Genomic DNA, 22831 nt, shown 5'->3' on the forward strand with positions numbered 1-22831 from the left:
TTTTCATTCTTCATTTTCAAAAACAAATGAGAGCTGCAAAATACTCACCATGCCTCTCAGCAAATAGCTTGGGGTGTCTACTTTCCAAAATGGGGTCATTTGGGGGGGGTTTGTGCCATCTGGGCATTTTATGGCCTTCGAAACTGTGATAGGTAGTGAGGAGTGAAATCAAAAATTTCCGCCCTTAGAAATCCTGAAGGCGGTGATTGGTTTTCGGGGGCCCTGTACGCGGCTAGGCTCCCAAAAAGTCTCACACATGTGGTATCCCTGTACTCAGGAGAAGCAGCTAAATGTATTTTGGGGTGCAATTCCACATATAACCATGGCATGTGTGAGCAATATATCATTTAGTGACAACTTTGTGTAATTTTTTTTTTTTGTCCTTTTTCAATCACTCATGAAAAAAAAAAAAAAATATTCAATGGGCTCAACGTGCCTCTCAGCAATTTCCAAAATGGGGTCATTGGGGAGGGGGGGGGGTTGTACTGCCCTGCCATTTTAGCACCTCAAGAAATGACATAGGCAGTCATAAACTAAAAGCTGAGTAAATTCCAGAAAATGTACCCTAGTTTGTAGACGCTATAACTTTTGCGCAAACCAATAAATATACGCTTATTGACATTTTTTACCAAAGACATGTGGCTGAATACATTTTGGACTAAATGTATTACTAAAATTGAGTTTATTGGATTTTTCTTCTAAAAAAAAAAAAAAAAAGTAGAAAATATCATTTTTTTTTCAAAATTTTTGGTCTTTTTCCGTTTATATCGCAAAAAATAAAAATCGCAGAGGCAAAGCTCTATTTATGGGGAAAAAAAGGACGCAAATTTCGTTTGGGTACAGCATTGCATGACCGCACAATTACCAGTTAAAGCAGCGTAGTGCCAAATTGTAAAAGTGCTCTGGTCATTGAGCAGCCAAATCCTCTGGGGCTGAAGTGGTTAAAAATGAAGATTTAAATCATATCCACCCCGATTTAAATAGTAGAGATATTTTATTATATTTTAGTTTTAATTTGTTTTATTTGTACTTGTTGCTGTTATTGATAATTTTATTGTGTCATTGTTCTGTTCATTATTGTGATCTTGTGTTGTCATTGTTGTGTTGTCATTGTTGAATGTGGCTGTGTCGTAATAATTTCCCTTTGGGATTATTAAAGTATTCTGAATTCTGAAAGGAACCACAATTCAGATCTGAGAAAGACGCACATTTCCAGGGATCTAAGAAGTGTGGTACACAGAGAAAATGTCTAAATATCGCTGTCACATTCTATGCAGGATCCTCCCTATTACAGCCTATCTAGTCTCAATATTGTGAATTTTTCTGAATTCAGTTAGGAAATAATTACACTCACCAAACTGTCTGAGACCCGTGTATGAAAAGATATATATTTTTCTGGCACGCGGGATCCACTGTAAGCCATTCAAAACAGAGATTCTGAAATCCTTCCCTCTTCAAAGTCTTCAAGCAATAGCTCAGCTGCTTCGAATAGTTACTGTCCCTCCGCAAGTCATCTGACCGTGAGCCGTACACCTTCAAATGTGAACACCCAGACAAGGTTGATCTTATGAAGTCCTCATCCTGAGATTCATACAGACAGAAAATAGCATGTATAGGGTAACTCCCATCAAAGTCCTTCATAGTCCATTCTATCATTGCAGGTTTGGCTCGGAGTGAGATGTTGATTCCTGTGATCTCTGAGAAGGTCTTCACCAGATTTTCATTCAGAAGACCATACAGGAATTGGACAGTTAATGCTAAATGAGGGTATTCTGAACTTAAAACTGCGAGTGATTTCCCTTTACAGATCTCCGGGAGGAAAGTACCTTCCATAGACCCAGACCCATCATCCATCCCATAATGGAGAGCAGCAAGGAACTCCTGTACACTCAGGTGGATGAAGCTGTAGCAGGTCTGGGAGCGGACGTCCGAGTGAAGGATGTTCTCATTCAGAAATACAGACTCCACCTCATCCAGAGAAAGTCCATGTCTTTCTAGATCTTTCCTCTCAAAAAAGATTTGTTGGTTGAGAACTCCCTGATTGGCCAGAGCACACAGCTTCTTCAGACAGGTTTGTTTCCTGTGTACAGACTGCTCCTTCTTGATGTGAGGTTTTAGTAAAACCTCCAGGTAGAGAAGATAAAATGAAGTTGTTGTATGACACCGAATTGCATCCAAATCTTTTCTTATTTCTTGTTTCATTACAGTGCAGATAATCCAGCATGTGATGGGGACGGCACACATCGTGTACAGAACTTCATTGTCTTTTATTATACTGAGAGCCTTTTCTGCATCTTCTTTATATACAAAGAATTTATGGACATATTCCTCTCGATCGTCCCTTATAAATCCCTGGATTTCCAAATTGCGAGAATCATCTATGAATGTGTTCAGTTTCTCCATGGCCAGTGACCTTGTGGTGATGATCAGAGAGGATTGTGGGAGAACCTGTTTCCTGAGCAAACTTTGGAGAATTATTTCTTTGTGGGTTTCCATAGAAATGTCAGAACAACCCTTAGATGTCTCCTCCAGAGTCCAAATCAGCTCATCAAACCCATCAACTATGGTGAGAATTTTTCTCTGACTTCCAGGATCCTCCAGAATAGACACCAGGTCATCTGAACTCAGACTGCAAGCTCTGGATAAAAGTCCCACAAGACTTATATTTCCAGGGATTGTGTTGATTTCTCTACAGCTCAGATAAAACACAAAATCAAACTTGTCTTGGTAGAGATCCCCAGAGGCCCAGTCCAGCATGATCCTCTTGGAGGTCATTGTTATTCCAATCCCAGCAGGTCCATGCAAAACCACAATCTTAGGGATAAAACCATCATAATCAGGATCAAAGAGGGCCTGGATTGTGGTTGGGGATCTTTTCTCCATGTTCTGTAGACGTCTTTTTCCTAAATTCCTTATGTTTTGCTCCTTTTCATCTTTATTCTGGGGTCCCTTTGTCATCAATAAATTGGTGAATCTTTCCTGTAGATGAACAGCCCCCCACATACGGGAATTATATTCTTTAATCCGCTGGAACTTCTTTTTCTCAGACTCTCTGTGTTCCATTCCAATCTCTATATGAGAGAAAGGAGAATATTTTATTCTTCATGCGCCCATGATATAATAATTCAATGACGCACACCCCCCAAAAGAACCACTGGTGATTTTAGTTCTATTTCCCCCCCTTACAGCACACACAGACAGGCACACCGCATTCTTTCTCAGACTCAAAAGATCATTCTAGGGGTTTCCTTTATTTTTTTTAATTAACTGTAAATAAACTTGGATAGGCAACATGGGATACCCCAAAATGGTAAAACTGTACAATTTGGGAACTGCTCTGCTTTTGGCTGCACTACATAAAGAAATGTCTCACTGGATCTCTAGGCTGACTGTGACCTGTACTCCTTCCAGAGATTAAAGCTACACACTGTCACAACTCTTCAGCACTGGGTTTGTGTACTCGCCTACCCACAGGATCGTTGGTTGCCTCCTGATGATATCCACCAGGATTTCCTACTGAAGGAGATGTAGACTCACACCACCGCTGGACAACTCTCTTTCAAAGCTTCCTCCCAGATCTTTCCCTTGAGCTTCTCCTGACCCAACTTGATCTTTGGACCTGAACTTCCAAATATGACCCCCAGCTAAGCCTAGCTGGGACCTTGCTTTTTTTCTGGCTGGCTTCTTCCCAGACTTCTGGCCCAGGGACAGAGCCCCAGCAGAGGAAGTCTCCTCCTTCGGGAACTGGACCCAGGAACACTGATAAGGCCGCAGACTATTTATGGGTTTTCTCACCACCTTCTGGGCACAGCTCCCCAGGGATTGGCTAGAGTCCCATAAATAATCAGACTGCAGACTCTGACCTTCCTCCCACTATGTTCTAGAAATCTCTAGAAGGCAGGGGGAAGTAACAGAGCAGCAACCTGTGAATCACAGAGCAGCGCTAAGTAATCAACCCCTGTTCCCCTGATTACAGGTAAGCCATCTAAATTTTGCCCAGCAGCCTACATTTAAAAATATTGGAAATATTATATTGCAACCATAAGCACTCGCTCAGAATTAAATCATGAGACACAGGAGTATTGCAGAAGAAGTTAAAGTATTCACACACAAGACTGACTAAATAGAGCTAAATGTTTAGCCAAAGAACACAAGATATTTGATATCAAACATGGATGTCATACTAACCTGATAATCTGCTGTCACGTGTCCTCTTCTTCAGTTTGGCTGAAAAAAAAAAAATTATATTTTTATATATATATATATATACCGTATTTATCGGCATATAACACGCACTTTTTTCCCCTTAAAATCAGGGGAAAATCGCAGGTGCGTGTTATACGCCGATCCCCTGCGACCCTGAGCTGTCACATATTCAAAATCGCCGACCGCGATTTGAAAATGGCGCCGCCGGCGCCAAAATACACAGAGCCGGTCCTCGGCTCTTCTCAGCCACTTTTGGCTTTACTCGAGCGCCGCCCGAACCTAGCCGAGTGTACTCGGCTAGGTTCGGATAGCTCCGCTCGGGACTACGAGTAGAGCCGAAAGTGAATGAGAGCCGCCGGGAAGAGCCGAGGACCGGCTCTGTGTATTTCGGCGCTGGCGGCACTATTTTCAAATCGCGGTCGGCGATTTTGAAGCCCAGGAAGCAGGGACAGGGGATCGAAGGCTGCACTGGGGCAAGGCTGCACTGGGGAAGGCTGCACTGACAAGGCTGCACTGACAAGGCTGCAATGATGGGCATTTAAATGTAAGTTTTTTTCCCTTCAACTTCCCTCCTAAAAGTTTTTTTTTCCTTAAAATTCCCTCCTAAATTGGGGAGCGTGTTATACGCCGATAAATACGATATAGATAGATATATATATAGATAGAGATATATATATATGATATATATATATATATATATATATCTATATATACATACACACACATAAATATACACTCATGAGGGTCTCCCAGGAATACAGATGTGGAGGGTCTGTGAGGTGTCAGGTAGGTCTTGCCAGTATGCACAATGGTGCATTGGGTTGAATATCTACCTGCTAATTCCAGGATGAAGCATAGCAGCATGTGGGTATGTGTGTGTAAAAATGTGAATATGACTGTCACTAGAGCTGCACAATTCTGACCAAAATGAGAATCACAATTTTTTTGCTTAGAATAAAAAGATCACGATTCTCGCAACGTAAAATCTTTCACATTATACAAAAAAAATTGGGCTAACTTTACTGGTTAATTTTTTTTTTGTTTTTTTTTAATTAATTGAAGTAATTTTTTCTCAAAAAATTGCATTTGAAAGACCGCTGCGCAAATACCGTGTGACATAAAATATTGCAACAACCACCAATTTATTCTCTAGGGTCTCTACTAAAAAAAATATATATAATGTTTGGGGGTTCTAAGTAATTTTCTAGCAAAAAAAAAAAAAAGATTTTAACTTAAAACCAACAAATGTCAGAAAAAGGTTTAGTGTTTAAGTGGTTAAACTTTCCTCATTTACACACAGAAGTCTATTCCATTGACAAATCGTTACAATGTTTATACTTAAGAATGTTGTGATTCTTGGCGGACTGCATAGATTTTTTCTTCCTTTCTTTTGAGGGCTGTCGGCTTCAGAAGAGCAGAGAGAATTCTTTGCATAGAAAGAATCCGGAAATACTTGTGTCAAGATCACAACAGGGAAAAAAAAAAAAATTGCGATGACGATTCTTGACGATTAATCGTGCAGCTCTACCTGTCACTAATGCTGGTGCCAACTGGGCTGTTTGAACTGATCAGTTGCAGGTGGCCAATGCTCCTATTTATAGTGTTCCTCTGATATTTGAGATCTGTGCCTCTGTATCTGACTACCTGTTACCATCCTGGATTGCCTCGACCTCCTCCTGAAATCCATCTGTACTGACCCCGGCTTGCACTTTAGACTATTCTCCTGCCTGCTCCTTACCTGTAGAGGTCGACCGATATGGGTTTTTCCCTGGCCGATGCCGATATTTAGAAATCGCGGTGGCCGATAAATGATGCCAATTTTTTTGGGCCAATATGTTAGGCCGATTTTTTTTTTTTGTTCCCTTCATCTCATAAAATCTAACAGTTAGACCCCTTTCACAATGGGGCGTTTTTCAGGCGCTTTTGGGCTAAAAATAGCGCCTGTGAAGTGCCTGCAAAACGGCTCCCCTGCAGTCTCAGTGTGAGATCCCGAGTGCTTTCACACTGAGGCGATGCGCTGGCAGGATGTTAAAAAAAAGTCCTGCAAGCAGCATCTTTGGAGCTGTGTATACCGCTCCTCCACCACTCCTGCCCATTAAAAAGAATGCGCACCGCTGCCGAAGCGCCTGCAAAGCGTTTCGGCAGCGGCGCTTCACGGGCACTTTTAACCCCTTCCTCGGCCGCTAGCTGGGTTATAAGCGCCCCGCTAGCAGCCGAATAGCGCCACTAAAATGACGGTAAAGCACCGCTAAAACTAGCAGTGTTTTACCGTCAACGCATGCCCGCTCCAGTGTGAAACAACCTTAAGTAATAAGTGATACAGAAAATTTTTTACATTTAAACATTTATTAAACAAAACAAACTTCCAAATTACTTCATTTGTATGTATAATTTAGATTAAAAAAAAAAAACACTATATCTTAAATAATAAATACATAAAAACAGGTAATCAAACTTTGACGAAAAAAAAATGGGCTAACTTTACTGCTTAGTTTTTTTTTTAATTCATTAGTGTATTTTTTTTTTTTAATTGCGTTTGAAAGACCGCTTCGCAAAAACCGTGTGACATAAAATATTGCAACAACCGCTATTTTATTCCCTAGGGTCTCTGCTAAAATATATATAATGTTTGGGGGTTCTAAGTGAATTTCTAGCAGAAAATACAGGATTTTTACTTGTAAGCAAAGATTTAGTCTTTAAATGGTTAAACTGAGAATTCCTACACATGGAGTTCAGTTCATTGATGAGTAGAAACATTGTATCTCTTTAGCTTCTTTTATCAGACTTGGCTGCCCAGAGAGGAGAGAAGTCGCTCCACAGAAGACTTCAGGCAGCTTGCATTGACTTCTATCACATAAGTCATTTGCAAGTCGCGCTGAAGTTATAATCAGCCTTTTTGATCATCACAATCGGCCGATGCCGATTAATTAAAAAACGCCAAATATCGGCCAGCCTCTACTTATCTGCTCATGTTACTGACTCTGGCCTGAATCCTGACTATGCCGTAGCCTAAATTATTGTATTTTATTGCCAATTACAGACCCGGCATGCCTGACTTCACCACACATCTGGATTTCTGTGCTATAGTCATCTCCAGTCTCCAGGTTGACACTCCTGCCTGCACACCTGTTTCAGATCACAGCCTACATGACAACCTACCAGCTGGTCACTCTTCCTTTAATTTCTTTGCAGCTGCAGAATACGGCCCCCCCTGTGTTCAGTCTCCTGTCCTTCATCTACGTGGGGGAAGCTACTCGGTGTTATCCGGTTCAGATATGCCGTCTACCTGGACCAGCTGCTGGTAAGAACTACAAGACCCTCATACCACTCCGTGACCTCACACCACCTGTTTCACCAGGGGCCCTAGATTGTTCCTGAACTCTGTAACCTTTTCCTCTATCCACACGTTTGTTGTCCAAATTTATGTTGTTCTGACATTAAAGTGGGGTTCCACCCAAAAAACAAAAATACCTGGAAAAAATCTAAAAAAAAACATTTGGATATTTTTTTTTTTCACTTACCTCTTAAATCCCTCGTAGTCTGCCTGTTCCTTTGCCTGGGCTGGTGACATCACTTCCCCCCAGGCACAGGAAGGGCTCCGCTCTGCTCCCTCCCTACTGTCAATCATCTGGGACCCATTACAGGTCCCAGGTGACTGAGCGGCCAATCACGGCGCGCGGCGCCACTCGCGCATGCGCAGTGGGTGCCAGGCTGTGAAGCCACAGCCAGGCGCCCACAGTTGAAATGCCGGCGCCAACGAGCGGAGGGGGGGGGGAGAGCGGGGCCTCGATCCCCCGCATCGCTGGACCCAGGGACAGGTGAGTGTCCAATTAAAAGTCAGCAGCTGCAGTATTTGTAGCTGCTGACTTTTAATTTTTTTTTTTTTTTGACGGCCTCCCTGGGTGGAACTCCTCTTTAATAAGGATTTGCACATCCACCCCATTTGCATTGTCTGTACTGTCATGGCCCATCAGACACCAACTGCCTGCAACATGTAAAGCAAATCTCCCACCCAGTTCTGAGTTCCAATCCTTTATTGTAAAGGGGCAAACAGCTTATCAACACCACACAGTCTGCTTCCACATGTCTGCCTGGAAGAGGCAGCGGGCACTGCTTGCCAACAGTATCTATCTCAATGGTTTACTACTGGAGAATGAAGGATGTAAGCTGGGCCCCCCCCCCCGGGAATTCAGTGGGCCCCGGGCTCCCGTCTAGGTTACCTTGTAGATAATTCAGCTCTACTTGTGTATTACTGGCTCTCCCTGCATCACATTCCTAGTTCTTCATCACAGATATTTATCAGGAATTGTTAGGAAATGTCATTATAGATGAGAACTCACCATTCTGTACTCTCCTCTCCTGGAGGTCATTTGCTGGTCCCATCAGATCAATCACTGTAAGGACATCAATTGTGACATCCAGAGCCCCTTCTTCTCCATATTCTTCTATCAGGAGGTCCTTGATGGTGATCCAGTCCGCATTTTCCACTTTTCCTCGGGGGATGGGACGTTTATCTCTATAGGAGAAATCAGACAATTTGTTCCTAAATCTCTTGAAGTCACTTCTTTTCAGATCCACCAGAGAATATATGAGAAGATCTTCGGGGGTTTGTCTCCTCTTTCCCAGAATATCAGGAGCCGACCCTGCAAAGAGTACAACAGGAAACCACAAACATTAATCCTGATTGGACAGTTTCTGACACATGAGAACAGACAAGTCTGTCGGCGGCTGGTGGTCTTATAATGAGCATATATAAGGGAAAGGAAAACCTCCTACACTGGCCTATGGAGATACCGGCTTCCCTATGATAATCTACATGACTGTCTTCATGATGGTCATTTACTTCTCAGGAGGACTTCTTATATTTCTTGGTGGAAAACACCTAGGAGACTATAAAATATTTGTTGGATAAATGGCACAAACATTTGTCCAGGCTGCATAAATACACCTCATATATTCTCTACTATGACTTCCTATGATCATCAGCTCCATCTAGTGGCCAAATCCGAGAACATACTACATTTTGGTCACTAGATGTCGCTGATGATCATAGTATTATAGAAAATTCAGGGAATATTTGTGCAGCCTGGATGAATTCTTGTGACATTTGTGCAACGAATGTTTTATAAATAGGGTTGACCATTTTTAACCACTTGCCGATCGCAATACGTATATCTACGTTGTGGTCTGCAAGTGGTTTACTGGGATTATGGCTGCAGATATCCGCCATAACCCTGGGACCATTTTTTGTCTGCAGGCAGCTGGCTTTCTTATGAAATCATGAAACTGGCATATGAGCGGCTCTAACAGTTTCCGAATCACCCCCCCCCCCCCTTCCCCCCTCCCGCCGGTGTTTCTCAAGCTTACCATTTCCACTGGTTTGTCCGAGAAACGATCCGACGGTGCGGCTGGTTGCTCCCATAGGCCAACAAAGTTAACACTCTTTGATCGACTCTATGGCCTTGGATGACCGGAGTGACATCATGACCTCACTTCCAGTCCAGGCTGGAAGACAATTTTTTTTTAAAGCCAAAAGATCAAAAAAGATTTTTTTTTGTTCTTTTGTTTTTACACCTTTTGCTTTTAAGAAGATAAATAAGAGATTTGGTGTATTTTTGAACCCAGATCGCTCCATAAAGAGGTCCTGTCATCCTTATTCTTTTACAATGGATGTTTACATTCCTTTTAATGGGAATAAAAGTGATCAAAACAAAATATAAATTAAAAAAGGGACAGAGTAAAAATAAAGTAAAATAAATAATATAAAAAAAAATGAAAGCGCCTCCATCCCTCCCGTGCTCGTGTGTAGAAGTGAACGTATACATAAGTTGCACACACACATGTAAACGGTATTTGAATCACACATGTGAGGTATGGAACGATAGAGTGAAAGCAATAATTCTAGCACTAGACCTCCTCTGTAACTCTGAACAGGTAACCTGTAAAGGTGTTTAAAGCGTCACTTATGGAGATTTTTAGGTCCCGTAGTCTGTCACCATTACACAAGTGTGCGCAATTATAAAGCGTGACATGTTAGATATCTATTTACTCAGCGTAACATCATCTACTATATTATACAGAAAAAATTGGGGTAACTATTGTGTTTTTTTTTTAAAGTCACTAAAGTGGTTTTTTTTTTTTTTTAATTGCGTTTGCAAAAGCTGCACAAATACCATGTAACAAAAATTGCACTATTTTATTCCCTAGGGTCTCTGTTAAAAAAAAAAAAAAAGTATAAAGTTGGGGGTTATAAGTCATTTTCTAGCAAAAAGTACTGATCATGTTACTGACTCTGGCCTGAACTCTGACTATGCCGTAGCCTAAATTATTGTATTTGATTGCCAATTACAGACCCGGCGTGCCTGACTTCACCACACATCTGAATGTCTGTGCTATAGTCATCTCCAGTCTCAGATCACAGCCTACATGACAACCTACCAGCTGGTCTCTCTTCCTTTGATTGTTACTTTGCAGCTGCAGAATACGGCCCCCCCTGTGTTCAGTCTCCTGTCCTTCATCTACGTGGGGGAAGCTACTCTGTGCTATCCGGTTCAGATATGCCGTCTACCTGGACCAGCTGCTGGTAAGAACTACAAGGCCCTCATACCACTCCGTGACCTCACACCACCTGTTTCACCAGGGGCCCTAGATTGTTCCTGAAGTCTGTAACCTTTTCCTCTATCCACACATTTGTTGTCCAAATTTATGTTGTTCTGACATTAATAAGGATTTGCAGATCCACCCCATTTGCATTGTCTGTACTGTCATGGCCCATCAGACACCAACTGCCTGCAACATGTAAAGCAAATCTCCCACCCAGTTCTGACTTCCAATCCTTTATTGTAAAGGGGCAAACAGCTTATCAACACCACACAGTCTGCTTCCACATGTCTGCCTGGAAGAGGCAGCGGGCACTGCTTGCCAACAGTATCTATCTCAATGGTTTACTACTGGAGAATGAAGGATGTAAGCTGGGCCCCCCGGGAATTCAGTGGGCCCCGGGCTCCTCCCTAGGTTACCTTGTAGATAATTCAGCTCTACTTGTGTATTACTGGCTCTCCCTGCATCACATTCCTAGTTCTTCCTCACAGATATTTATCAGGAATTGTTAGGAAATGTCATTATAGATGAGAACTCACCACTCTGTGCTCTCCTCTCCTGGAGGTCAATTGCGGGTCCCATCAGACCAATCAGTGTAAAGACATGAATTGTGACATCCAGAGCCCCTTCTTCTCCATATTTGTCTATCAGGAGATCCTTGGTGGTGTTCCTGTCCGCATTTTCCAGTTTTCCTCGGGGGATGGGAAATGTATCTCCATAGGAGAAATCAGACAATTTGTTCCTAAATCTCATGAAGTCACTTCTTTTCAGATCCACCAGAGAATATATGAGAAGATCTTCGGGGGTTTGTCTCCTCTTTCCCAGAATACCAGGAGCCAATCCTGCAAATAGTACAACAGGAAACCACAAACATTAATCCTGATTGGACGGTTTCTGACACATGAGAACAGACAAGTCTGTGTGGGCGGCTGGTGGTCTTATAATGAGCATATATAAGGGAAAGGAAAACCTCCTACACTGGCCTATGGAGATACCGGCTTCCCTATGATAATCTACATGACTGTCTTCATGATGGTCATTTACTTCTCAGGAGGACTTGTTATATTTCTTGGTGGAAAACACCTAGGAGACTATAAAGTATTTGTTGGATAAATGGCACAAATATTTGTCCAGGCTGCATAAATTCACCTCATATATTCTCTACTATGACTTCCTATGATCATCAGCTCCATCTAGTGGACAAAAAGTAGTACATTTTTCTGAAATACCTCAAATCAGAGGATATACTACATTTTGGTCACTAGATGTCGCTGATGATCACAGGTAGTCACAGTATTACAGAAAATTCTGGGACAATTTGTGCAGCCTGGACGAATTCTTGTGACATTTGTGCAACGAATGTTTTATAAATAGGGTTGATCATTTTTAACCACTTGCTGATCGCAATACGTATATCTACGTTGTGGTCCACAAGTTGTTTACTGGGATTATAGCTGCAGATATCCGCCATATGTGCCATATCCGCCATATGTGCAACATCGTACCCTCCGCTCTCATACAACGCCAGCACATATTTGAGGTCTGTGGGAATATTTTATGTAAAACAGAAGGTGTTCTATACCACCTAGTGAGGATTTTATATCCTCCCTCTTGGTACCTGCTAGCAATTGATGTCTTATGTATAGATTTTAAAATTTTAACCTTCTGTCTTTGAGAGAACGTTACCCCTATCTCTCTCTTCCATGCTTGAATAAAATTAAGCTCCTGGGGGGCTTCCAGACTCGTTAGTACCTCATAAAAGTGTGATAGGGAGTGTCTCATACTCTCTCCGTCTAAACATCTCCGCTCGAAGCAGGATAGATCCCGAACCACTGGATACGTTTTAATTTTCAAACGGATGGAAGCACCTAACTGCATTGCCCTGAAATAATCTAAATCGGATGACACTTCTCTCTCTATCTCACCTCGTGTCATCAAGCAGCTACCCCTAGAAAAGTGTATGAGCCTGCTTCTCCCCCTTTGTTTTAGTACCTCATACCTCCGATCTAGTAGGCCAGGTTGAAAGTCTGGTGAACCCAGCACCGGGGCCATAAGGCTCGGATGAGGTGAAAGGTTTGTCTTTTTAAAGATCGTATTAATAGTACGAATGGTTGCTCCTGTCAGTGGATGTTTTTTCGCTATTATAGGTAGTTTCGATTTTGCTATCCATGCTAGGCCCTCCAAGGGGATTTTAACCGTCGCTTGTTCTAACTGTACATGTGGTTTCCTTACGGAAGCGCACCATTCCACCACTCTAACTGTAGGGCTTCCTGATATCTCACTGGGTCTGGGAAGCCAATACCTCCTTTTTCTTTTGGGAGCACTAAAATATTTCTCCTTACTCTTGCTGGCTTCTGTGCCCAAATGAACCTCAGAAACCTTGATCTAAGGCCCTTCAAAAAGCACAAAGGGATCTTTATTGGCAGGGTTTGCAATAAGTAAAGGAGTCTGGGCATCACGTTCATCTTTATAATGCTTGTCCTTCCAAACCAAGTAAAGGTCTCCCTATCCCATCTCCTAAAGTCCTGTTTAATTTGTCTTAGCATCGGGGCATAGTTTAATTCGAACACCCTACTAAGCTTCTTCGGAAATTTTAGTCCCCAAGTAACTTATATGGGAGTCTGACCGTCTAAAATTAAATTGTGACTTTATCTGTTGCATTTTAGGTACCTTCATTTCCAACCCCATGGCTTCGGATTTGGTGTAGTTCACCTTATAATTTGCCAAATCCCCATAGTTACTTATCTCCCTTAGGAGAGATGGAAGGGATATAATTGGGGAAGTTACAAAGAAAATCAAATCATCGGCATAAGCTGCCAGCTTCTGCTCTTCTCTTTCTGTCTTGATACCATTAATGTTGGAATTGGCACGTATTTTCCTTAAAAAGGGCTCCAGTGTAAGAATAAAGATAATTGGCGATAAGGGGCAACCCTGGCGCGTTCCTTTTCGTATCCTGAAGGGGTCCGACAATCTGTCATTTACCTTAACCCTCGCACTTGGGATTGACTAAAGATTTGAGAACCAGCTCAGCATTCCATCCCCCAGTCCAATATGCTGTAGGGTAGCCTCGAGAAAAATCCAGTCAACTCTATCGAATGCTTTTACTGCATCAGCTGAAAATAATATTAAAGGTTTCTGTCTGCTCTGTGCAGTGTAAATCGCATTAATTACTCTCTGCGTGTTTTCCCTCCCCCTCCCTTCCAGCAGTGAAACCCACTTGATCTGGGTGTATCAGTGCGGGGATATACTCTTCTAGTCTAATCGCCAGAATCTTAGAGAAAAATGTTAAATCCACATTCAGCAACGCAATCGGCCGGTAACTGGAACATTGAAATGGATCTTTTCCCTCCTTCGGGATTATTGCTATATGCACCATCAATGTCTCACTAGGTAACATCTGTCCCTCCCGTAGAGAATTAAAAGCCTCTATGAATCTTGGAGCCAATTTCTCAGCGAAACGTTTATAATACGCCAGGGTATACCCATCCGGACCCGGTGCTTTCCCTGCTTTTAGAAGGTTTACTGCTCTCTTAAATTCTTCTATTGAAATTGGTACATCTAGATCTCGTGCTATCTCCTCCATCAGCTTTGGCATTTCTGAGTTGCATAGGTAGTCTCTTACCCTCTCCCGTTTATTTTTACACCTCTGTGGGGATTGGTGACCATCTAGTTGGTAAAGACCTTCATAGTACTCCTTAAAGATCTGTGCCATATCCTGCGATGAGTTAACCACCTCACCCCTCTGTGTCTTAATACCCGACAAATGCTTCTGTGTTGAGGCATCTTTAATCACTTCAGCCCCGGAAGATTTTACCCCCTTCCTGACCAGAATGTTTTTTGCGATTCGGCACTGCGTCGCTTTAACTGACAATTGCGCGGTCGTGCGACGTGGCTCCCAAACAAAATTGACGTCCTTTTTTTCCCACAAATAGAGCTTTCTTTTGGTGGTATTTGATCACCTCTGCGATTTTTATTTTTTGCGCTATAAACAAAATAAGAGCGACAATTTTGAAAAAAAAACGCATTATTTTTTACATTTTGCTATAATAAATATCCCCCAAACATATATAAAAATTTTTTTTTTCCCTCAGTTTAGGCCGATCGTATTCTTCTACATATTTTTGGTAAAAAAAAAAAAAAAAAAAAAAAAATCGCAATAAGCGTTTAATAATTGGTTTGCGCAAACGTTATAGCGTTTACTAAATAGGGAATAGTTTTATGACATTTTAATAATAATTTTTTTTTTACTAGTAATGGCGGCGATCAGCGATTTTTATTGTGACTGCGACATTATGGCGGACATGTCGGACATTTTTGACACATTTTTGGGACCATTGTCATTTTTACAGCGATCAGTGCAATTAAAAATGCACTGATTACTGTGTAAATGGCACTGGCAGTGAAGGGGTTAACCACTTGGGGGCGGGGAGGGGTTAAATGTGTCCTAGGGAGTGATTACTAACTGTAGGGGGATGGGTTGTATGTGTGACGTCACGGATCTCTGCTCCGATGACAGGGAGCAGAGATCGAGTGACACTTGTCACTAGGCAGAACGGGGAGATGCTGTTTACAACGGCATCTCCCCGTTCATCCGCTCCGTGAGGCGATCGCGGGTATCCCCGCGGCAATCGAGTCCGCGGGACCCGCGACCCGACTCACGGAGTTCCCGGCCGGCATGCGCACGCGCCGCCGGCGACGCGCATGCAATGGCACGGCGGGGAATTTAAATGGACGTATAGGTACGCCCATTTGCCCAGCCGTGCCATTCTGCCGACGTACATCGGCGTGCGCCGGTCGGGAACCGGTTAAGGGCCTTCACCAGCATCCTACTCGGTTTATTCCCAAATTCATATAATGTCCGCCTTCCCCGTTTCAGTTTCACTTTAGCCTGTTCAATGAGTAGGGAGTTCAGATCTTTACGGAGACCACTTAGTTTCTCCTCTAATTGCTGTGTCTGAGATTTTTTATGTTTTAGTTCTACTTCCCGAATTTTTTTTAGTAAAACCTCAATCTGTTCGTTGAGCTTTTTTTTCCTATGCGCCCCTAAGGATATCAAAAAAGTCCAATTCCTGGCTTAATTTTTGTTCATACTCTTTATCCTTTAACAACGTCTCATTAATCTTCCAATGCCACTCGCGGCGTTCTTCCTCCCCTAAGTCTAGTGTACAATTTGTCGGAGCATGGTCTGACAAGGTAAATGATCCTATGTCAGCACTCACCATTGATGTTATTGCTATCTGTGATATCAGGATGTAGTCAATGCGAATGTTTTGCCGAGAAAAAAGTATAGTCCCTATCTTGTACATGAAGCGACCTCCAAGAATCTATTACCTGCAAATTACTTAGTAATTTTTTAACTCTTCGTAATTTTGTCAATGAGTGATGTGATGCTCCCCTGGATGCATCTAAGAGAGGATCCAGTGTCAAATTTAAATCTCCGCCTATCACTAGAATACCTTCCTTATACTGATGTATCATTTGCAGGCAAGTTTCTAAGTAAACAACCTGATCTTCATTAGGGAGGTATAGGTTCACTAATGTAACCCTCTACGATCCAATTAGTCCCTTTACAATTAAAAGACGGCCCTCCTCATCTGTGATTACTTTCAACTCCTTCCATGGGATCTGTTTCGAAATGATAATAGAAACGCCATTGGATTTAGCGCTCAACGATGCACTGTGGTAAACCACTGGAAATTTATGGTTCACGAGTTTTGGTATTCTATCCCTTCTAAAGATTGTCTCCTGGAAAAAAGCGATCTGCATCTTTAACCTTCCTACTTCCGCAAGCAATCTGATCCGTTTCTCCGGAATGTTCAGTCCCTTAACATTATATGAGGTGAATTTTATTCTAGTCATGTCTATACGAACGCCTGGGAGCTACGAGGAGGAGGGACCCCAAAAAAGAAAAAAAAAAAAACAAAAACAAACCCCCCCCCCCCTTTACCTGATTCCCTTATACCACTAAAGGGATTAATCCAATTGGCGCGAATCCTCAATGCCGTTGGAGAAAAAGAAAAAAAAATTACAAATTAAACCCTAAAACGCCTCTGACTTTCCTCCACTCGGAGGGGAGAGGTTTATTATTGGGGAGTGTCCCCGAGTACGCGAAGTTTGAGCGTATATATATCAGCAGTAGCACGCCCAGTAAAAATAACTAAGAAAAGAGTTTCCAAAATATTTACAATTACAAATCACCAGAGCACCACCATATATCCTCCACATTTACAGCAAAAGAAGGAAAAGGTGACCTGATCAGTTGTATTTACGTTTCCATACTTATTTGGCAATAACAATCATAATACATGATTTACCCCCTCCCCCCCCCCCCCCCCCCCAGCCCATCTTACATATCTAACCAACTTCCTTTCTTTCTACCCTCTACTCTTGATAAATTACACCGTGCGTCTCACTCGTCCTTCCCCACCACCACCCATCCCCACCACAAAAAAAAATAAATAAAAAAAAAAAAAAATATATATATATATATATATATATATATATATATATATATATATATATATATATATATAAATATAAATATAATTTATTTTGTGTCCCACCCCCTTTTTATAACCTTTTCCCACCTTAATTCGTGAATAGCACTAAAACATTTATTTTCCCCTCACTATTTTATATATAATTATCACCGTGTCAGAGAAAGAAAAAAAAAATTGTATTTAGTGTCTTACCCCTTTTTAATACCCTTTTCCCACCCCATTTCATGAATATCACCACAACATTTGTATTTAATTATCACTGTGTCAGCCCCAAAAAGGGATCACCTTTTCCCCTCCTCCCCCCCCTTCATTAACCCACACATCCCCAACCCCCCCCTTCCCCCTCCCCTGCACCTATCCCATCTCATTCCTCATGTGTATCCTAAAAACAACGTGATTGTCATCCAAAACACAGAAAAAATCTACCCTCCTTACAGCAAACCATAAAAAAAAAAAGAAGGAAAAAAAAATGTATTTAATGTCCTACCCCTTTTTGTACCCTTTTTTCCACCCCTCTTCATGAATATCACCGCAACATTTATATATTTAACTGTCACCGTGTTAGCCCAAAAAAAGGGATCACCTTCCCCCCTCCCCCCCCCCCTCATTGACCCACACAACCCCAACCCCCCCATTCCCCCTCCCCCCCCCCTGCACCTATCCCGTCTCATTCCTCATGTGATCCTAAAAACAACGTGATTATCATCAAGACACAGCAGAAATCTACCCTCCTCACAGCAAACCATAAAAAAGTGAATTACCCAAAAAAAAAAAAAAAAAAAAAAGAGCAGAGGTATCTCATACTGACAACAATTTAAATCCTATCGTCCCTTTATCCGGGGTTTCCTCCCGCCTTCACACCAAAGTAAATAAGAGTCTTGTGGGAGAACCCCTAATAAATAAAAAACAAAAGAAAGGATGAGGGGGGGTGTATGGGGAGGGGAGTATAAAGTATAAAGAGAAGGGGAGAAAAAAGAAAAAAAAAAAAAGAAAAAGTTCAAAAAGAAAAGGGGGGAATCCACTTTAAAGACCAAAGTCCAATTATTCTGCTTCCTTCTCCCAGTTCCTTCTCCTCTGCAGTTTCTTCTGTTGGTTGTACCCCCCCATATTATCGATTGAGATATCAACCCAGTCGGGAACCTCCACCACTTCTGAACCCAGAAACTTAAATAGATCCGGTAATTGCTCTGGAACAGACAAGGTAAAGGCACGTCCATCTTTTTTTATGGTCAATGATAATGGGTAACCCCATCTATAGGTTGCGCCCTTTGCCCGTATTTGATCCAAAAGTGGCCTCAGTAATCTTCTCCTTATCTTCGTCTGCCAGCTAAGGTCCAGAAACACCTGGACCTCCTAACCTGCATATTCCAGTGCACCTTTCTGCCACACTGCTCTCATTAAATCTTCCTTTACTCTGTAAAAGTGAACTCGACATAACACATCTCTGGGGGACCCTTGTTCTGAGATGAGCCCTACCGGACTCCTATGTACACGATCCAGCTCAATATGAGTATCAGAGGGGTTCTCCAAATATTTATTAAAGATATCAATTGCTGTCTTTCTCAAATCAGGTGTTTTTATGGTTTCTGAGATCCCTTTTAATGCGTACATTGTTTCTTTTACTTCTGTTCACAGAATCCTCAGCTTGCAACTGTAAAATTAACAATTTTTGATGTTGTGATTTTAACTTCCTTTCCAACATATCAACGCGGGCATCTGCCGAGGACTGCAAAGACTCACAGCTACACAATCTTTTGTCCATTAACTCTAACTTGGCACCTATTTTGCTCATTTCTTCCCTTACAGCCGCCTTTAAGTCGCTCATCAGGGCTTGTATGTCCTCTTTGGTCGGTAGCGCCTGTATGAGCTTCCTAATGTCCGGTTCACCACCCCCAGCCATTACTATCGTCTCCCCCGTATTAAAAAAGCATACCTGAGCCTCTGTAGTAGCCCTGGTCCAAGGCGTGATTGGGGAGCTCACTTCAACCGCCTCCGTCAGTTCTGTAGGGATGTTCCCAGCTGACCTACTTGAGGTGGTTGAGATGGTTACTTCCTCCATGGCCGCTAGCTGTCTCTGAGCGGCCCGTACAGCACGCTGGGAGGCGGCGCCAGCCTCCACTGACATGGCTGGCTCTTTCTTTGCTGCGAGGTACTTGGTAATAAGCGGATATATGGGTGCCTCCGTCCCTCCTGTGCCCTTCTCTCGTCCACGTCCCGGCATGTATTCCTGGCGTTCCTGACGTCTCTTGCTCAGCCCGCTCACGATCTCCTGCTCGGGCGCGCCACTGCGATGCAACGCCCCTCACTCCGTCATGCTCAGGCCGCACCCCCCAGCGTCAGCGTCAAACGGAGCTTCCCCCTAACTCAACAATTTTTTTTTTTAAAGCCAAAAGATCAAAAAAGATTTTTTTTTGTTCTTTTGTTTTTACGCCTTTTGCTTTTAAGAAGATAAATAAGAGATTTGGTGTATTTTTGACCCCAGATCTCTCCATAAAGAGGTCCTGTCATCCTTATTCTTTTACAATGGATGTTTACATTCCTTGTAATGGGAATAAAAGTGATCAAACAAAATATAAATGAAAAAAGGGACAGAGTAAAAATAAAGTAAAATAAATAATATAAAAAAAAATGAAAGTGCCTCCATCCCTCCCGTGCTCGTGTGTAGAAGTGAACGCATACATAAGTTGCACACACACATGTAAACGGTATTTGAACCACACATGTGAGGTATCGAACGATAGAGTGAGAGCAATAATTCTAGCACTAGACCTCCTCTGTAACTCTGAACAGGTAACCTGTACAGATGTTTAAAGCATCACCTATGGAGATTTTTAGGTCCTGTAGTTTGTCACCATTACACAAGTGTGCGCAATTATAAAGAGTGACATGTTTGGTATCTATTTACTCAGCGTAACATCATCTACTATATTATACAAAAAAAATTGGGGTAACTATTGTGGGTTTTTTTGTTTTTTTTTGCAAAAACTGCACAAATACCATGTGACAAAAATTGCACTATTTTATTCCCTAGGGTCTCTGTTAAAGAAAAAAAAAGTATAACGTTGGGGGTTATAAGTCATTTTTTAGCAAAAAGTCCTGATTTAAACTTGTAAACAAAAATTGCCAGAAAAGGTCGGGTCTTCAAGTGGTTAAACATGTTTTCTGATTGTTTCCTAGTAAACATAATGAAAACTTTCAGTCATAAAAAAATTATATTATATTATATAATAATACACCCAGACTATAAATGTGTATACTAGGATTACATCCAAATCTCCCAGGATGAGGTCTTGTACTATACGGGGCTTTTTCTCTTTACCATTATAGACAAAGGGCTACCCCGAGCACCACACAGATGACCATAAAATGTGGGGGGTCATCCAGTCACTTATGAATCACTGGGCCATCTCTGAAGACTTTTCCCATCAATGATAAATAAAATGTGATTGTGAAATTTTTGAATGCTCATCCATTGTTATGTGTGGACCAACCAGATGTGTACAGGAAATGTACAGGTTATGGATATGAAAGTTGGCTTATAATATACAGAAATTCTAATCTCCGGAGAGGTGAGATGGAGGAAAAGTTTGGAAAGGAAGGTCAGTATAAGGGATCGTACCTTGTGAAGAGGAGGAGGAGGAGGTCGACATGACATCAGATGACCCAAAACGACTTCACCTGGAAGAAGCACAAACAATAATAAACTTATTTGCAATGTGATGAATGGAATCACTAAGGGGGACTTCTTTCCCCCCTCCCCCCATTACGCCCCTTTCACACGGGGCGGAATCTGTCCAAGCGGATCTGCCTCCTCAGGGGGGATCTCTCCGCTGCTCCCCACTGAGCAGGCGGATGACGGGTCCATTCCCGATCCCCTATGCAGAGCGGACACACACACACACACAGCCCGCTGTTCTCTATGGGGCGGTTGGATGGAAATGAACTGCATGTCCGTTTCCTTCCAATCTGCTGGACGGATGGTGAACGTTTCTCCATTCATCTGTCTTTAGAGGACCGGATCAGTTGCCGGTGGGTGACAACGGACACATGTCTGCTGACTTCCGCCGCTCCATAGACAACAATGGGTGGTCCGATCGAGTCCACCTGAAGAATGGACAGGCAGATCCGATCAGTCCACTGGTGTGAAAGGGGCCTCATGTGGAGAAATAATTGTCTGACTGATTGTATAATCTGATGAGATCAGAATTGGATGGATGTCGGCCCCATAACTATGAGGGTAACCAGAACCTTCCTTCATCAGGGTGTCATCTAATTGGTGTATCAAAGTCTTAACTACTTGCCACAAAAAAAATCACACCCACCGGTACATCATTGTGCTTCAAGCGGATGATATGCAGCTGCAGGCATCACCCCAGTACCGTTTTTTTTTTAGAGCCGGCGGTCGTCTTTCTTGTGATAATAACCAATACGGCCAAGCAGCTGCTCTGCTGTATTTACAAGGAATGGGAGGGGACGTCCCATTCCCCCCGCTTTCCGCCGTTTGCTCAGGCTCTCCCGTCCCACCAGGAGACCAGCCGACATGTCCGCCGCCTGGCCAGAGACCCAAACAAAGCCGGAATGAGCTTTTATCGAGTCTCTGGCTGTAGGAACCCGGAAACAACATCATGACATAACTTCCGGATTAGTGGAGTCCTAAAAGCACCAGTTTTTAAAAAAGTAGAAAGTATTAAAAAAAAAACGCAGATTTTGACGTTTTGATTACTTTCAAGTGCAAAGAAGGGGATTGGAGGTCTTGTAGACCCCAGCAATAAAAGTGATCAAAAAAAAAAAAAAAAAGAAAAAGGACAGTGTCAAAATAAAAAATATAAAAAAGTAAAACAAAAAATATATTTTTTTTTTAAGAGGCCCATGCCTCCGTGCTTGCATGCAGAAACACAAGAATAAGTTGCACCCGCAAATGAAAACGTGTTCAAACCACACATGTGAGGTATCGCCGCGATCATATGAGCGAGAGCAATAATTCTAACACTAGACCTCCTCCAACTCTAAACTGGTAACCTGTAGAAATTTTTTAAGCGTCGCCTATGGGGATTTTTAAGTGTCGCCTATGGAGATTTTTAAGTACCATAGATGGTCGCCATTCCACCGAGCGTGCCAAATTTTAAAGCATGCCATGTTAGGTATTCATTTACTCCTCATCTTTCACATTATACAAAAAAAAAATTGGGCTAACTTTACTGTTTTGCTTTTTTAATTCATTAAAGTGTATTTTTTTCCCCAAAAATTGCGTTTGCAAGACTGTTGCACAAATACAGCGTTGCATAAAATATTGCAACGACTGCCAATTTATTCTCTAGGGTCTCTGCTAAATTTAAAAAAAAAAAGCAAAAAATACTGATTTTAGCTTGTAAGCAACAAATGTCAGAAAAAGGCCTGGTCTTCAAGTGGTTAAACAAATTACCGTTTATAGCCACAATTATACAATCGTATATACAATCGTACTCCTTGGGGCCACCTCCGCAAATCTGTGGCATTAAGATTGCTTTCACACTGATAGCGCCAGC

General features: G+C 42.2%; 1 protein-coding gene across 6 annotated transcripts in view; it reads right to left on the minus strand.

Annotated features, from left to right (window-relative positions):
- The window catches only part of LOC141144050 (NACHT, LRR and PYD domains-containing protein 6-like), a 373857-nt gene that overhangs the window by 339722 nt on the left and 11304 nt on the right, over positions 1-22831 (minus strand). For all 6 annotated transcript variants that reach the window (XR_012244340.1, XR_012244339.1, XR_012244338.1 and 3 more), the window contains exons 2-6: positions 20926-20984; positions 11346-11648; positions 8547-8849; positions 4189-4227; positions 1355-3071 (exon numbers count right to left, since the gene is read on the minus strand). Coding sequence is in view for 3 of the 6 variants with exons in the window: in XM_073629400.1 (XP_073485501.1) it covers positions 1355-3071; positions 4189-4227; positions 8547-8849; positions 11346-11648; positions 20926-20956 (2393 nt within the window). In the remaining 3 variants the exon portion in view is untranslated. The remainder of the gene's footprint in view (positions 1-1354; positions 3072-4188; positions 4228-8546; positions 8850-11345; positions 11649-20925; positions 20985-22831) is intronic.

Source organism: Aquarana catesbeiana, linkage group LG05 (assembly GCF_042186555.1).
Source record: "Aquarana catesbeiana isolate 2022-GZ linkage group LG05, ASM4218655v1, whole genome shotgun sequence".
NCBI lineage: Eukaryota > Metazoa > Chordata > Amphibia > Anura > Ranidae > Aquarana > Aquarana catesbeiana.